Source organism: Coloeus monedula (assembly GCF_965178545.1).
Source record: "Coloeus monedula genome assembly, chromosome: 10".
NCBI classification, from domain to species: domain Eukaryota; kingdom Metazoa; phylum Chordata; class Aves; order Passeriformes; family Corvidae; genus Coloeus; species Coloeus monedula.
In genome coordinates this window covers 5,781,665-5,799,628 of record NC_138790.1, presented here as the reverse complement: position 1 = coordinate 5,799,628, position 17,964 = coordinate 5,781,665, and the positions used below count along the sequence as shown (strand labels likewise).

The 17,964-nt window shown below is 41.0% G+C and overlaps 1 protein-coding gene across 1 annotated transcript; it reads right to left on the bottom strand.

The window, feature by feature from the left end:
• Positions 1-9,248: 9,248 nt before the first annotated feature.
• Positions 9,249-10,211, bottom strand: GPR55 (G protein-coupled receptor 55; the record flags this gene model as incomplete). The annotated part of the gene is made up of 1 exon (XM_082288014.1): positions 9,249-10,211. The coding sequence occupies one exon, from the start codon at positions 10,209-10,211 to the stop codon at positions 9,249-9,251; it is 963 nt and encodes a 320-aa protein (XP_082144140.1).
• Positions 10,212-17,964: the final 7,753 nt, after the last annotated feature.

Sequence of the window (17,964 nt, the reverse complement as noted above, 5' to 3'; positions counted from 1 at the left end):
TCAGCTCTCTGACATGAGAAGAAATGTGACTCAATCCCACAGCTTTCAATGTACAGGAAAAAGCAGCCTTTTCTCACTGCTGAGGGAAGTCTGGGGCAGATTCTCAGAAGAGTCCCAGCTGTGGCTTGCTGGCAAGCATCAAACCTGGGAAAGGAGCTCTGTGGACAGGTGACTGCCAGGGAGGGTAATAACACAAAGTGGAAGAAGGCAGAGGATGCTGCAGGGCAGGAGATGGGGGATGGCTGCTTGGGGTGACCATTGTGGGTGCTACAGGGATGGCTCTCCTTTCCCTGCCTGGGGATAACTTCCTACTTTAGGTGGAGGTAAGAGGACAAGCAAAGTAGAAAGTTTTGTAAGGAATCTTATTCAGTTTAAGCAAGTGAGCCACAAACCAGTTTTGAGAACTGAAAGGCAATGCTGAGGAGCCAAAATTTAGGTGCAAAGTTCAAGAATGGAAGAGGGTTTGAATTTCAGCCAAGGCCATGGTCAGGGACAAAAAACATGTTGCCCAGAATGTTAAAATTTAGAGTAATTGCTATTATTTTAGGACCTGGAGAAGGATTGCAATGTATTTGGTACTTTAGATAGTACAACCACTTGAAAATTTAACGTTTTTGTTGAAGAGCAGAACTAGCCCAAAATTTGGACTTGCTGAGAGACTGAAGCTGCTCTGGATCACTACCAGCGTGTATTGGTCCTCAGCTGCCTGTGGTGATGGGGAACAGAGAGTGGTTTATTTATATTGCTTTCCAATATATGTATTTGTCTGACTTTCTGACCTTTGCAAAGGGATTAGTTTGCAGCTGTGTGCCAGGTCTTGTCAATGCAGTGTGTGTGTGGTACGTATGCTGTCCTTTAGGGACCAGCTTTCAACAGGCCCCAGCTTCAGTGCTGCCCTCCAGCCTGTGCTTGTGTTAGAGAAATATGCAACCACATGAAAGAGTGGAGTTAAAATCTCTGACAATTTGAAAAAAAATGTCAGCACCTGATGATTCATAAGAGCCTGCTGTTAGGTTTAAATTAGCCGCATGTTTAAAAGGACCACAGCTCAGCCATGAGTGTCACTGTCATGGCCCAAGGAGCTCTGCAACATCTTCCTCATCTACAAACCTCTTCCTCAAGTGACACTTGGCAGTGGGTGTCTGAGATGATCTGCAACGCAAAATCAGGCTGCTGTGTGGGAGCAACATGAGGCAGAGTTGGGGGACACTTGCACCCAAGCTCCTGCTTTGCTGGAGCCCTGGCCTGGCTGCATCCCTGCAGACCTGCCCAGGTACCTGGCTCCCCATGCTGCTCCCCAGGTGCAGCCCCACAGCTGCTGGCAGCCTGCCCAAAAGGACCTGTCCATTTAATGACAATGCCTAAAATTTGGCTGTGACTTCATGTCCAGATGGTTGAAAAAGCTGAGTGACACTTCTGATCTTGGTAGATGGTGTTTGTAGATCTTTGGGTGAGACTTTGGTTTGTGAATTCTAGTTGCAGTAAGAAAAAGCAAAAAGCCCAACTCTGCAGATACCAACTCTTAAAAAAAAATCAACTATTTTATAAATACTTGGCAACCTACAATAGTCTGACATTATTTTAAAACTGAGGTGCCTCTTGATAATGTATCTCTGACCTTTCGGCATTTACAGATCTTACTGAAGCTCATGGGGGCCCTCTTCTCCTTCCAATCAGAAGACTTGCGAAAACAGCTGACTGCTCCTTTTATAGTGACAACTGAAAAAGCAAGGTCTCGTAGACCAGACTAATGATGGTGAGACCCTGGTGTGGATGTAACTTTTGTCACTGGCAGAGTCTGGTCATGGAATCAGCCACACTGAGCTCTAATTAATTTTTAAAGACATTTGGTGTTGGCATTGAAAAAGGTTTCTATCAGTGGGTGAGCTGGGCACAAACAGGATGAAGGATTTATCTGGTGATACTTCTGGATTTTTACAAGGGTCAAACTGCAGGAAGAATGCAGCAGAAAGAGACAGCAGCTTAAATGTGGGTGACAGAAAAATCAAACCATGGCTTTTGTGGCCAAGGGTGTTTTGGGGGCAGAAGGCTGCTGAGAGACAGTGTATGATGTATGTTCTTTGTTGAAAAATTCAATGTTAAAACTTGTCAGCTTTCCATATGGGAGAACTCTCACTGGTTGGTTTGCCGGAGTGAGGCTGAAAGTGGTGGTAGTGAATTCTGTCCTAAAAATCACCATGAACACATTTTTACATAATGGACCTGGTACTTGGTGCAGTTAGGAGACAGCAGAATATTTTTATTTGAAGGTAGAATATTTTTGCTTTTCTTTTTCTCCTGTCTGCAGTATTGGGCCAACACAGAGGCAGTTCCCACTCAGTTGGACTGAAATCTGTGAGTGATGACACTTGAAGCATTAGGCTGAGCTCTAAATGAATAATGTAAGAGAGAGCAGGCATTTGCATTCCAGCATGAGCATGGAAAGGGAGCATGTGCTTGTTCTCATGCTGTCAGCATCCTTGCTGGGGAGGCTCTGGCTGTAGCATCAGCTTTAGTCCCTCCTTCTGTCTGTGTGTTGACAGAAAACACCAGTGAAATGGTGACTTTAGCTGGCACAGAATTTGTTTGACAGAAATACATAAATAAGAGATGATCCAGCTGAATTCCCCAAGCTGAATTTCTAGCACTGGAAGTCAAAAGAGAAGAAAGAACAGAAGGTTTTGCTGTGTAAATTCAGCAAATGTGGTTTAGAGTTATTTAGAGAAGTTTGTGACTCGAAACAAATCATGCTGTCTACTTTCAAGAGAAAGATTTAATTCTCAGGGTATCTTTTTGTTTTTACTACTAGACCCTGAAGAGAATCAGGTTTTAAAGGTGATACTTTTGCTAACAATTTTGTTGTCTTTATTACACTTAGGGCTTGTTGTTACACTTAAAAAAGAAACAACAAAAAAACCCTAAAAGAATAACACCACACTTCAGATTTCGGTATTTTATGCTGCTAAGTGATCTATGGTTTCAAGGCAATTACGTCACAGGGCTCAGCTTTGCAGTGTGAGCTCAGTACATTAGAAAGAGAGAGCTGGAAACATGCAGAGATCTCTGATTTTACTGGAACTCTTATGTGCTGGGCACACCTAAGATAATTCAGTGCAGTGGAAAAAGAAGGACAAAGATTTGCAAGAATTCAGTGCAGTTGTTTTGATGACTTTGCAGTGTTTCAACAACTTTTTCAACTGCTGTAGGAAATGAGAGCATGTCTTGCTTTTGCTGGGTTGGAATTGCTTGCCTTTGGATAAGATTTGGTGTAGTAACAGAGAATAGGCACTTTCTGTAAAAGGTTCAAAGTGGAGGTATTAGGATCTTTTAAAAGAAATGGCATATTCCTTTTTTTTTTTTTTTTGTATGATTCTATGAAATACTGAGAAAAATTACCCAGCCAGTGTCAACTCAAGCGAAGGGGAAACGAACCATAGTAACTTAGCAAATAAACAGATCAAAGGCATCAGAGAAACACCACAATCTTCATTATTTTCCAGTAACACCAGGCAATTAGTAGATTAATGCAGATACTAATGGTTGTTTGAACTCTCATTAACCTACAAGGGCAGTCATGTGTGGTCTCCTTTCCAGAGCTCAGATAGCATCTGGCATAATTATTTGCTGCATCTTTTTCAGTAACGAGTTGATTGGGGTGGCAGAGACGCTTAATAAGCATCTGTATGGTTTCATCTGCAGGATACAGATATCCAAGTACGCAGGGAGCTGATCTGAGAGCCCAGATGTCCAAGCACCCTGCTGTTCTTGGGGAGGGCAGATTGGTTCTTGTTGAGGGCAAGCCAGAAGTTAAAACACTGAGTTGCTAGCTAGAGATGCCAGAAGCTCTTCAGCGACTGCTGAGGGACCCTCACTCATTTCTGTATTTGACACCGCAGGACGGGGCATTATTTGAGGTGGGAGCAGTTGTTTCCCTCAGACAGTGTGAGCTCTTTACAGTGTGGCAAAATGGAGCTCTGAAACAGAGCTGCTGAGAGCACCTCTGGGAAACTAGAGAGGGACACTGAGCACTGGCACTGCTGTGCCAAAATGAAACTTGAGTTTCATTTTAGTACATTACACGAAAGATAAATTATATAAATTTTTAATATATGGCTCGTAGGACCAGACAACCTGCAGCCTTTCTTTTCTCTCTGTTAGCTTTAACAGGAATGTCTCATGGGTTTACTTAAGTTGCATTTTGGCAGAGCCAGGAGAGCAGGCAGAGCAGTGTATGTGGAGTTTGTGTTTCTCTACATGTTTAGCAAGAACACTAATTTGATACCTAGCCAAGCCAGCCTGCCCATTTGTACTGTTGTGCAAATAACAGACAGGCAGGTTTCTTTCCAATTTGCTCAGGGCAAGCACATTTCTGCCCCTCTTTGTGAAGACAGTGCCTTGGGAAGTCCTTGGGAAACCTTTTGGTGTGTGGCAGCCTAAGTCTCGCCATCCCCCTGGCTCCATAAAGGGGTTGTTCAAGCTACTTGCCATCGAGGCGCTGAGCAGGCTCCCAGGGCAGGTGACAGTCGCCTCAGGAGGTCTGTACACAGAGCTGGTGGGCTCTGTTTTCCCCTGCTGGACTTGCCAGTTCCTCAAAGGACACTGGCTCTACATGGCTCTTCTCCTTGTGTTTGGGTGGAAGGATGGAGAGCATACCCAAGACTCGGAGAAAGCTATTAGTCTAAAGTAGAAAATGTTCTGAGTGTGAGGGGGAAAACCTGAGCCAAACCGCTTTGATGAGACAGACAGAAGTCTATACCTTCGAGTAGCCTCCATTTGTCTCTTGTTTGAATGTGTTTTAGGCAGGCTAAGCTGTGGTGTTGCAGAATAACCCTTGAGTGAAATACCACTGTGAGGTTTGGGGTGATGTCTCTCTGAAGATCAGTTTCAATCTTCCAGCCCATTTCAGCTTCATTTTGTGATCTGGAGGCTACCTTAGGCAGTGAGATGGCTGCTCTTCTCACTTTGAAGTTTCCTGAACACTTGAAATTACTTGATATGACAAACTACTAGAGTGAAATTTATTAGGCTTTCTTTGTGTTTGTTCATCCTCACATGGAAAGCTGTCTGGTTTATATTTTTAACTAATGTATTTAATCATAATGAAAGGATGTTGGACTGACTCTACAGGGCTCATGCCCATCTGTGCTCACTGTGGCCCCTTGTGAGAAGGCTGGAGACTAACTAACAGGGCTTGGATCTAGGCTTAGACCCTCCCTCAGGTGCCTTGCAGCTCATAAATCATGCATCATAAAAGCAGTATTATGAAGGCTATAAAAAGTTCATATATTAGATCCTCTACTTGCTATTAAACCAGTTGAATTTCCTTTTTTTGATGTTGTCATTGTTGAAAGTCTTTTAGAAGGGACTTCTTGGGCAGCAGAACTTTTCAAAAAGTCCAGCATTATTTTGATAGTACTTTTATAGCATTAGAAATGAGTTCTGTGCTCAAGCAGGCCTGGGAAATGAAGATGATATAACTCACCAGGCAAAGGTACAGGAAAAGAATTTGGGGAACAAATCCTGTGTGGTTTTGCCTGCTGGGAGTTTTTGTTTGTTTGTTTTTAATTGGGGGTTGGGTTTTTTTCCCTTTTGTCCAAACTACTTTTATGCTCTTCTGTCTTTCAATTGTGTGAGTCTATAAAATACAGCTTGGGGAATCACACTGATGGTTGAACAAATGCTAACTGTAGGATGTTGGAGTAATCTGCCATTGATGCCTTCAATGAAATGCCTTCAAGAAAAATCAGCCCTCTTCTATGTTGTGGGGTTTGGCCCAGTTGGAGAAGTTTAATTGGATAAAAACAAAATTTTGCTTCGTGAATATTCTCACCTGTGGCCTGAAACGGCCTTGTCCAGAAAAAATAGGGTTAAATACGGCTCCTCTGTAAGGTCCGTGGTTAATTGTGCAATTGTGGTTTTGTTCAATTCACAGAAGAGGACAGAACTGAAAATGTAATTTTTAAAGGCACTGTTTTGGTGTTTCTGGTTAGCACTTGATTTTTTTTGTTGTTTTTTTCCACTAAGACAGTGCTTCTTTGACTTTTTAGTAAAACTGAGGTAGTGGGAGGAGACCTGAGTATGTGAGGGGTTCACATTCAGGTTCCCACCATTTTTCTGTGTATTAACATCAAGAGAGAAGAAACGGCTTCTGTTGCACTGAACCCGTGTATCAGCTCAGGAAGATTTTCGGGTTTTTAAAATGTCAGGTGCTTTTCAGTTTTATTCATCATCAAAATTGCTGTGTATCTTCCCAAGCTGCATAAGGATTTTCATCGCTTTGTCCCGGTGTAAAAATACAACCAACTGGAGATGCTCCAGAGTTAACAGTGAATTTCACACAGGAGCCTATGTATAAAATCCTGATTTAGAAAGAAACGTATTCTTAGCTGCAGGTCAAAGACAGGACTTTAAGTGTATTATTTGAATGCAAGTTCACATTGAAAAGCAGTGAATTGAAAGTAACACCTTGCTCAAAAGACCTGTGCTTTTTTATGCTAAAAAATTGGACTACTGTAACAGCCTGTAAAATCAACACAGCTGGGCTCTCTTCCTTCTTTCTCTTCATTTCATTTTCATTTAATTTCATTTCATTTCTCAAATTACAAGCATGCTTAGAGAGGCTGCTCTCACTTACTTATATAACAGGCAAAATTTAGACAAATGGAATTATATATAAAAACATTTTAGGCCAAAAAAGAAGTGGCCCTGGTGGCAATAAATGGGAAGAAAACAGACCAGTTCAACTTCGAGATCTTGTAGTTTGGGTTTGCAGCCATGTACGACAGGAGCAGACTGAGCCTTGAGATCAGTAGCTCACAGTAGGTCCCACCACTGCCCGTTATTGAAGGCTGATTTTCATAGACTGACTTCTGTTTCCTTCATTGAGACAATGACATCAATTTCTTTCTGTAAGTGAAGTCTCTCCCTGCTTGAGTGTGCTGGGACTCTACCCCTGCCTGAGCACTGACATGAAGGAATTTTGTCTCCCTGATCCTGGCAAATCGAACTCTTCCCCAACCCTTGCAGATGGGAGTCCCCACACACTTTCCATCTCTGCCTCCTGCGTACATGCTCTTATTCCCTTGAATATTAGAATATGACCTTTTCCAAGTGATAAATGAGTTAAAAGTTGAAGGTACTGCTTCATTAATAATCCTAGCCTTGTGTGATGGGTCACAGTTGCTGCTGCTGAGTAATTTTTAGGCAGCTAGTGTAGGTAGAAGAGAATTATATACTGCTGTCAAACTGGGAAATTAAAATGTACTTTCAAATCATACACTTCACTTGTACAGTTTATTTGGTAAAACATGTTCTTTCTCATACGCATATTTTGTATGCAAAGTAATCTGAAAGGTGCAAAGAAGAAAGGTTAACCCATATTGAAAATCTGTAAGTTTCTGAATGATCGAGGCAGTAGCAAATAATGTTTAGAAAATCTACTGTTTTGGAAAACTCTTCCTCTTGCTGCTTTACAGAAAGCAGCGAAGATGATGATAAAAATCTTTCTTTGCCTTAGCTGTGGTCATAGTTTTAGTACTAAGAGGTTTTAAAATGTTAATATATTAGGCCCACTATAAGATATGTGCAGCTGCCTACTTGCACAGTCAATCATTTCTATGGAAATCAATGGACAGCAAATTGTATTTTCAAAACGGTACCCCTTTCTTTCTAATTTCCCACCGAGAGAAGGTAATTTCTTTTCACATTTTGAATAAAGGGACTACCTGTCCCAGAAACTTACCAGCAGACTGGTATTTTCACAGCTGTTTTAGAATGGCAAAGAAAATTATTTCTTTCTGTGAATGTGTTTCTGGCTATGAGCACCAACCACTCCTAGATAAGGGTTCAAGAAATTGTTAGCTTAAATTGCAACAAAGAAACCTTTAGATTCACAGCCGAACTTTGAAATAGCATTAGGGTGGTGACAATCCAGAAGTGCTGATCTGAAGGGTTCAGGCAAGCCCAGAGATGTTTTGAGACAGGTACAGTACAGGCTAAAAGGATTTCTCTAAGGAATGAGCTGGATAGAGCTGGTCCAGTCTTCCAGATGGGAGAAAGGATAATATCAGCCACTCCCTAATCTTCTGTGATGCAGGGCTTGCTTTCTTAATTCCCCTGCTCCAAGAAAGAGCAAGAAGACATGCAGAAGGATTTCATACATGTGTTATGTTATGTCTTTGATAGAAATACACTGATGTAGAAACACAGTTCAATACATTCAGTCTTTCTCTAAATCTCATATTTGAATGGGTTCTTTTGATTTTCATGGGCAAAGCCTGTTTTAAAATTGCAGGAGAAAACCACAATGATTCCTCAGCAAAGGTAATCAGGGAAGTTTTTTGCTCAGGAATTCCTGGTACCCAAGGTACTCCCTTGGATTTCTCTTCTGGGCAGCATGTCCTCCATGAAGGAGCAAAAACTGCTGTCCCTCGTAGTAAGCAGTCTGTAATGTTTACAGGAGGGAGGATTCAGTGCTGTCCCAGGCCGGCCAAGCTGCCCAAAGCAGAGGAGCTCCAACAGTGACCTTCTGCAGAGTCAGACTTTTGGCTGGATTCTGCCTTTTAACTGCCAAGATACCTTCTAAGTTAGAAAGGTTATGAATAGTTATTTCTGTATTTGCTCTTAGCAACACCTTTGTGTTGCATACAGGTAAAACCTTATAAAATGAAGGCCTTGTTGCCTTTGGAAAATCATGGCTCAGGCCTATTACTTCTGCTAGAGAAAGACTGTGGGAAAGAGGCATAGCTGAATTAGAGGTAGAAAAACGTGCTGCATGATTATTGTGTGTTCACCCAGTGGTGTGTGGTGATTGGCTGAATTAAGCTTGTGCTTCAAAACTATGTAAACAGCTAAGAAACTATACAAGATGCTGAGTGGTATTAAAGATAAGCTTTTTGCCTTCTGAATGGAGTTGGTGTGTGTGATTTGTGAGTGTCGCATCTGTCTCAACTGTGACATTTCTGATCACACATGTAAAAGGAAAACTGGTGCAGCTATGACAAAAGCTGATGTTAAATGGCCTTCCTGTGATCTGGTCAGTTTTCCTCTGGCAAGCCTTTCACATTTTGTAGATACCTTCAAGGTTAATGCTTCTTTTGGTGTCAGTCTGTCACTTTGCTAATGCTGGTTCCTTAATCTAACTTTTTCCCCCCACCTCTTTAAAGGGAAGAAAAATATGGAACAGGTTTGCATTCACTGGAAAAACATTGTCCTTCTCCTTATGGCACCATCCCTGCCATGTCAGTGTCCTAGCAAGGGGCATTCTCCCACTGCTGGCAGTCCCATTGCATAGCACAAGGCTTAAACACAGGACACAATGCAATAACCCTTTTCAGGTGTGTTTTCTTACGGAATTCCTTTGCAGCAAAATAGTAGAAGATGGCATCGAGGCAGCAGTTCAGGTTGGCGAATGTCATCGACACCTGGAGGAAGAGGCTGATGGTCTGTTTCAGACTGCAGTCCACGATCACGTGCTGCCTCACCAGGCACTGGAGGCAGATCCCAAGGTGGACTGGTGTGAAGCACACCAAAAACACCACAAGGTTGATGACGATTACTCGTAAGGAGCCACTTTCTTCTACCTTCTTTTTGACTTGACTTTTGTGATTCAGAAGAATCCAGATGGTTTGAGCAGAGCAGAAAACCATCACTGCGAGTGGGATCAGAAATCCAAATATTTCCACAGAAACAATTAATGGGACACTCCACGTCTCGTCTGACATGTTGTGAAAGCATGTAATAAGATCCTTCTTGTGAAACACATATATAGGGGTGCTGCAGATCCAAGCTACTGCCCAGATGAAGCAGCAAATCAAGACAGCACACCTGGGGGACTGGTTAGCTCGACCTTCAAATGGGTGCTTTATGCACCTGTACCTGTCGACAGTGATGCAGACAATGATGAAGATGCTGGTGTAGGTGTTGACATAATAAGGAGCCTGTATGAAGGAGCACAGCAGCCCAGGCACCATGGTGGCAGAGGAGTACAGCTTCAGCGGCAGCGAGAGCAGCAGCAGGACATCTGCGAGCGCCAGGCTGATCATGTACACGGAGGTTTTGGTCTGCTTCCTCCAAAAGCAGCAGAACACAAACAGGGCCACGGTGTTGAGAACCAGCCCGAGGATGAAGGTGGGGATGGAGATCCCCAGCTGCACGGTCCTTGCCAAGCTGTCGATGGCTGTAAAATTGCAATTCTCGCTGTTGTTGGTCATTTCTCCACTGAAATGACAAAGACAGCGTGTTGGAAATGTATAAGGCTCACAGTTAATGATGTGCTAAAGCCAAACCAAGATACTTTCAAACACAGTTCTAGAATTCTTTGGTTTTGAGCTGGACACTTGGTCAGCCTTTGTCTATTACGGAAAGTGAAACCTTTCAAGCACAGAGCTTTCTATTCCCACTTTGAGTGCTTTGATATGTTACAAGGAAGTCTGATTCTCAGGGGAAAGTAGTCAGCATCCACTGATTACCATCCCATATAAGATAATCCCATTCAGATATTGAAGAGACTGACTCCTTCAAACACATATTTTCAAAAATTCTAAGGACTACTGGCTATCTCTAATAATTTGTACAACTGTTGAAATTTCCCTAACACTTATGCTTAGTTTTGTTGCTACACAGAAATGAATGAAATTATTATTCCATATTAAGGCATGTTGATCTGATAGCTGGAATTTTACTCTTATACCTGAATCCCCATGCAGCAGTAGCTTTTTGCTGATGTGCTTTTACTGCACCCACATTTATATGATATTTTCATTTCATACAGTGCTTATATCCAATGCAGTATTTTAAAAGGTCAACTTAAGAAGACTGATCTTTTATCTAGGTGCAAAATGAGTAAGTGTGTTTTTTCACTTATGTTTAACTTTCAGCATTCTTTAAATTTGGGGTTTGCACTTTAAATTTTAACTGATTATCTTAGATAATCCAGCAAAGATTAGCAAATGGAAGCCATGACATCTTCATAATGCAATTCTTAAAAAAAAATTAATTTGTCTTGAATAATTGTTATCACTGTTCTTAAAAATATATGTATGCTTTAACAAACTATGCCTTAAAAGTGCTTTTTTATAACCTCTTTAAATCAAAATCACAAAAAGTCCTAATAAAGCAGAAGAAATTGGTAGTTAAAGTTCCCAGTCCAGTTCAGCCAACCAAGTAGCTCAAAAGAAATTTTAGGAGTAAGTGAAGATGTTTTAAGAAGATTTTGATCAAGAGGAGAATCTTTGCTTTGGAGGATGTAAAGTACAGCTCTTAAGCACTGCCAAATGGAGCCAAATTTTGCTAAAGAAGCCAAAAACCAATTAGTGAAAGTTTTTTTTCTCTTTGTGTGGCTAAAATAAAATATTTAAAATAATAGAGAAACAGAGAACAAATAGATTTGCTAAAAATTAACTGAGGAGATAGATAGCCTTGCATTTTGCTAACTCTTATACTACTAATTTGATGGGAATGCTGACATTGTGCTGGAGGTCAGAGGTGGGATGACTTGTGGGAATCAGTGAGTAATAATTGAAATAACTGTATCTGAACACAGAATGCACTCAGAGCTTAACATGCTCATATTAGTGAAACAGTTATTTTCCTGCTCAGACTACAGAAAGAATAGGCACATAAAGCTGAAGGTCCAGCCCAGTAATTGTTATGAAGTATGGATATTATTAGTGCGGCTGGAAAAAGGTTCAGTCTAGTCTATCTGTTGAAGGAAAGAGTGTCAAATTTGATTAAAGCAATTCTGTAACTGTTGAGTCTAAGCTTCACACAGATTTTTAAAGAAAACTGCTAAATAAGTCTTCGATAGCTCTTACCAGCCACTTATCTTTGATGAAGTACCTGCTTTTTCATATAAGGGAAAGGCTGAGGATTTCAGGCACTTGCATTTTAGCAAAGTGTACTAGAAACAACTGAATAGCACTAGAAAAAACAGGATTTAGAACAAGGGCTGTTCAGTAAGTGGGGAAATGATCGCCTGGAAGCTGATGAGGACTACAGACAGACTGGATGGGGGTTACTAAGGGGATGCACAAATTCACCCAGACTGTCCTTGGCTGTGTTTCCCTCAGTGACCCCACTGTAAGAGTGAGGGTGACCTCTGGGGAGGTGCTGTTGGTCAGGGGCTGGGTACCACTGCTACCTGCAGAGAACTGGACAGAGCCACATGAGCTGGGCTGTCACAGTGTTGTGAACTTAGGAAACAGCAAAAGAAAAGCTGGATGTTATCAGTGGATTTATCAGTCAGAAATGAGAGCAAAGAGGAAACCTTGGTTTGGTCATCAAGATGAGGTTAAATCAATCCATTTGAGCCAGCAATATGTGGCAGCTACTTAGAAAATCATGTGTTTGTGGTATGTGAGAGAATCACACAGAACAGGGAGCTGAGTTGGTGCCATGTGTACAAAGGATCATTGTAGGCAGATGCTGCTGTCACCGGAGGGCAGGACAGGGAAGGGGACACGGGAACACGAGCTTTGGTGTGAGCATGGGCACCCATGCAAGGGCACCCATCTACCTGGGGAAAAAATCAGGCAACATGAAACATTTTGGGGTAGTGACAACACTTGTCAATCCAGCACTTTGCAAATGTATCAGAAAATTGTGCATGATGACTCTTAAAAGCCTCAGGTTTGGTGCTACTGTTATCATATCTCTAGCTCACTGAATGCATTTTCTTTAGAATTCATTGGTACCAAATTGCATGTAACATTACTCCACAAAATTATAAATTTCAAGAAAAGACAACCTTTAAATTGATAATTGTCTGATTGTCAAAAACATGATGGTTTTTATCATTTTAGTCTCTCAAATTTAAAATTTACATCTTGAGTAATCCATGGGAATTGTTTGCAACTGTTCTAGACTAAGTAATGTTTGCTCAGAGTTAAATGAAGAATCATTTTCATTGACAAATAACCTTGTAGTCATTTCGTAAGCATCATCTTTACTGCATTGTCCAAATTATTAGTAAAAATACTGATAATACTCATCCTGAAAGATACTGAACTGTACCAGAGACATCTTTCCTATATAGTAGACACTGATTGGTATCTCGGGGGGTACTCACAAATCATATAGAAGTTTTTTTTTTTTTAGATGATTCATACTGATCATATTTCCTTTGCTTATGAGAATTTCTTTAGTGTGTGAAACCTGTTTCGCCCTCCTACACCCCGTCTCCCATTGCTGACAGTGTCACTGAGGAAGTCAAATTACTTCTATTTCAGTCATTCTCAGATTAATCTGTGCAGATTTTACCTACCACTGAGTTGAGTTCTGCGTGCTTGCAAACAGATTCTTTGGTGGGTGATTCCAATTCTTTCAAATACTAAAGCTGGGATTAGGGATCCAGTTTTCCCAACTCCTTCCTTTCCACCTTCTTAAGAGAGGTACCGCATTTGCTCTTTTCCAGTCTTCTGAGGAAAATTTCTCTGTCCTCAAAAAGTTTTTTGAAGGAATCTCCTGTGGCTTTAGGATTGTTTCAGACAACTCCTAGAAACCAAAAGATAATATAAGAACCCGTGATTTACAGTACTCAAGAGAGTGTGTCTTAGCTGGTCCAGCCTCTGTGTCATCGCTGCTTCATTTGTTTCCAGTTTCTCCTGCTGAGGATTTTCCACTTCCTATGAACTCGTTAAACATTAATTTGGTTTACCCATAGCAGGAGCTTGTGGTTTAGTGAGCAGCAAAGGTGTTCTGACCTAGGAAATGTACAGCAAGGTTTTACAGTAATAGCTCTGCTGTTTTTTTGCAGGTTTTTTGCAGTACAGCAGAATTCACGAATAGTTTCCTCTTTGCAGCTTGGATCTGAGTTCATCTGGCTCTAGTTCACACAAATCTGTATGAGAGCACAGATGAGGGATGTTACATTAAGGGTATTCTTATCCATGAACGCTTCATTAGCAAAACCATGTTTTGTTTATATCTATTTCCTAGAACATTATTCATGGTAGATATAAGTTACTCTCTCGTGGATGTACTTGAGAAGAGTAAGATGGCTTAGTGCGATGATGAGCAGCAGGTCCCACAGCTGCCATATATTTCATCTGTAGCTGGATAATTTCTTACCATTTTTTTCTAAGTATTTTGATTACAACAGAATAGATTTATATTTATCACTAAAGCAGAAATCTTTCTTTCTGCTCTAAGCTAAGCAACACTACATGTTTGATCTTATTGTTTGACCTTTATAAGTAATAATCATCTAACCAGACTAAAAATAGTGTCTACAATCAATGTTGCTATTAAATTGTCAGAAAAATAAAAGTCAATAAGTAAAATAGGAATTACTTTACCTGAGCCCCAGCAAGCAGATCAGCAGCATTGCTTCAGTCCAGGTTGTTCTACAGAGCTTGAGAATGTTGTCTTACAGACCATGCCTTAGAAGTGTTCTAAGCGGCATAACCAACCACATCCTTCTTTTCTTCTCTTTTTTTCTCTTTTTTTTTTTTTCCTTGTCTCAAGATACACTCTGTACTTACTTATATAGGCAAGTGAAGGTGGAAAAAGTGTAAAGATTTGAATCCTCCACTGTTTTCAGTCAGTAGTCAAAATAGGGTGGGGAGCAATTCGTCTCTGAAGTCAGGGGGTTCGGCGTGGCCTTTACCTGCTGTGATGCAGATGAGAGCTTTTGTGAGCTTGTGGTGGCTACCTCCAAATTTCCAATTATTCCTTGATCTGGGGAGGAGCTGGAAAGCGGGAAGTTGTAGGAAAGATTGTAATAAAAATAGGATTTCTTCCCCCAGTTTCTGCTCCATTTGCATACTGGAGATCAGTAGTGAAGTGCTCAGTGGCTTTTGAGAGATACAGCTACTTACACACACGCAGCTGTTAAACTATTTAAGGGGTATGTGCCAGTTTTAGCCAGTTCAGGTGTATGATTCATATCTTCAAGTTGGCAAACAAATGTTTATCTCTGGGAGGACTGAGGTGTATCAAGAAGCAACCTAGTGCCTTACATGTAAATTACACAGTAACCAAAATACACTTTTCTTGAGATGAGCTTCCAAGGCTTTCTGGAACCTCTCTGGCTGAAGTGTGAAACTCACTTGCTAGTGCTGACAGCCCCTCTCCTTACGTGTGGACACACTGCAACCCTTTTGTAGAAAAATACAGGAAGAAATATGGCTCTAAGTGACAGTTTTCAAGCTGCAACCTGGCTTTGGAGGTAATTTTGTCTTTCTATAGAAAAAGTAGCATCAGCTTCGTACCACAGGACTAGGAGAAGAAAAAAATCTGCAATTTTCTTCCTGTCTCATCTAAAAATGGGGTTTGGGAAAAAAAAAAAAAAAGCAGAACCCTAAACAAAGTTTAGGTAAACCTCCTCAGAAAATGGTGAGGCAGAGGAAATGAAAGCAATATGATTCATAGCATTTGGGAAACACATTCTGGAATTGGGAGGTTTCAAGGGCTTTTCAACTTCTGTCTTTTCAGAACTGTGGTCTAGCTCCAGCTCAGCAACAGACTGAAATAAATCTGGAGTCACAGAAAGAAACCTAAGAGTGCAACTACATATTAGCAGAAAAGAAACACCCTACAATTCCGAGTGACTTTTGAACAAGTTATTCTGTGTCATGTTGCACCTGAAATGGTTGAAATGGGTTTGCTTCTTTAATCTTCTCGCCACAGGCATGCTCCAGACTTAGCTTAAAAATGAATTTTAATACTTTGTGCTGCCTTCACTCCCAGCACTAGATTCATTCCTTGTGGCTCTATGAATTTCCCACTCAGTATCACTTGATGCATCAGACCTAGACAAAAAAATCAGCATTTCTGCACACATCAACCCCATGTTTGCTAAGCTGGCAATTTTTTTGTGATACATGTGGGTTCATTGCTCGTAGGTGAGCATGTAATTTGTTGGTATGCACATAAATCTTCCTTTTTCAGGTTGGTCTTTTTGGCCTAAATGAGGACAACTTCCATCTAGAGGATATTTAATGAGAGCAAGTTGTGAATGACTCAGTCCCAGGCTGGCAGATACATTATTGGCTGAGAAATTTGGGCTTGTTTCTCCCCGTCCTTGGTGATTGCTTTTGAAGTTTCTCAGGTGCTATACATGAATATGCTCAGCAGGAATTACTTCAGTGAATCCTTTGTGCTTCAGTGCCTTATCACCCAGCACTGCTGCTTGATAAATGCTGTATTTTGGGCATTCAGGTGGCTGCATGGCTCTGAAGTTTTCAATGGGAAAGAGAAGGCCTTCAGGTTTTTTTTTAAGTAACCACTAAAATGTTCTGAATGTATCTTTTTTGTGCTACCTAGAGACAGGAATCTTAACAACTTTATCTGTTTCCCAGTATTGTGTTCATTTAGCAAATAAATAGTGGCTGGAGGAGCCATAATCCAACCGAAAGGAAGTGTATGACCAAAAAATTCATAATGTTTATGGCAAAGATGAGTAGGGTTTTCTCGCTGGTTGATTGGTTGGTTGGTTGGTTGATTTTTTAATGTTTGCTGAACTTTCTCTACTTTTTATCCTCTTGGTGCCATAAGTTCTGCTCTTGCTAAGTCAGGCACCAGCATTTGTTGTTTTCAAGGAATCAAAATCTCTTTCAGAGGAAACATGTTCATACAGTGCAAAACCACATTCATTTGCATTATACCAGCATGAATTCTTCTGCTCTTTTTAAGTGGAAAATATATCATAGCAGCTTTGAGGTCCAACTTTCACAAATGTCTAAATTACGTGTTTGCTTGTACTCAATGGCCAGAATGGAATGAGTTGGACCTCAGACCTAGAATTAGGATGCTCAAATGTAAATTAATCAAAATTCAAAGGAAGGGTTCAGTGTATTTCCGGGCCATTCTGAATGAATGTGTTATTTGTTCTCCCAGACAGCTCTAAAATATCATCTCAGATAACAAGACTTAATCATCCAGAGTAAAATGAGTCAGGAAAAGACATTGCTCAACAGACAACTAGGAGGTGAATAACAAACTGTCCTTGTGAAGAGTGCTGGGTGCAGTGGGGAATTAGAAAGCTGATGAACTTAGGGGGAATCAGAAACCTGAGTCTAAGATGTCTTTTATGCTGTGCTGTGAATGGTTTCTGATATTTTGGTGTGTTTTTCAAGGTTTCAAAGACTGCATGGCCATAGTGAGTTAAGCTAACAAGTCTTATTCTAAGCAGGCTACCACAGCTTGCTACCCCAAAAGGAATTTGCTGCCTTCTTTTAAGAGGGGAGACCCTGGAGACTTTATCTAACTCCAGCGGAGCAGCAGAAAAGCCCTGGAAAGGAGAACTATGCCAAGAGCTCATGATATTCTCACCTACCTGAAGATGTACTATGATGCTCTTTCTGTCTAAAGAACAAGTAAATAAAAGAACAAGCTTAGTTTTCATTAGTGGCTTAAAAATAGTTGTTTGTACTTGGGTTGGAGTACAGTGTTTTGTTTCTCTGGAAACCTTCCACTTCAGACTAGTGCTCTTTGGGTTGCTCAGTACCCTCTTCCTCATCTTCATAAGCAGTCAAAGCCTGACAAACAGTGAGCTATCTTAACTGTGCAGCTGGGAGCTTTGAATAGCTAAGGTGTTGTGTTTATTCTCATGAAGCCAGCTTTTTGAGTTCAGGAGACTGCAAAACTTAAAACCAGAAAACCTGGGAACTGCTGTATTTTATCGGGAACAGCTGCACTCAGCCTCTTCAAGGTGAGGCAAAGACTTAAAGGCAGCCCAGATGGAGCAAATATAGTATAGTATAGTTTTTTTGGAGCTGGCCAGCTATGAGGGTAGGTTTATTTTTACAATTGAGAAACCTTACAAAGGCTTGTCAGGGTTGTGTGATGAGAAGAAAGGAACTGGGCCGTCTGGTGAACAGCCAGTCTCACTCTTATGTAGCTGAGTGAGCAAAATCAGGGGAGTAACACTTTGAAGTGCAGAATATCTTCAGCTGTGTCTGACTCAGAAGTTCACCATCTGAACACCAAGCATGCAGGATGCCATCTCCTTAGTGACTTCAGATA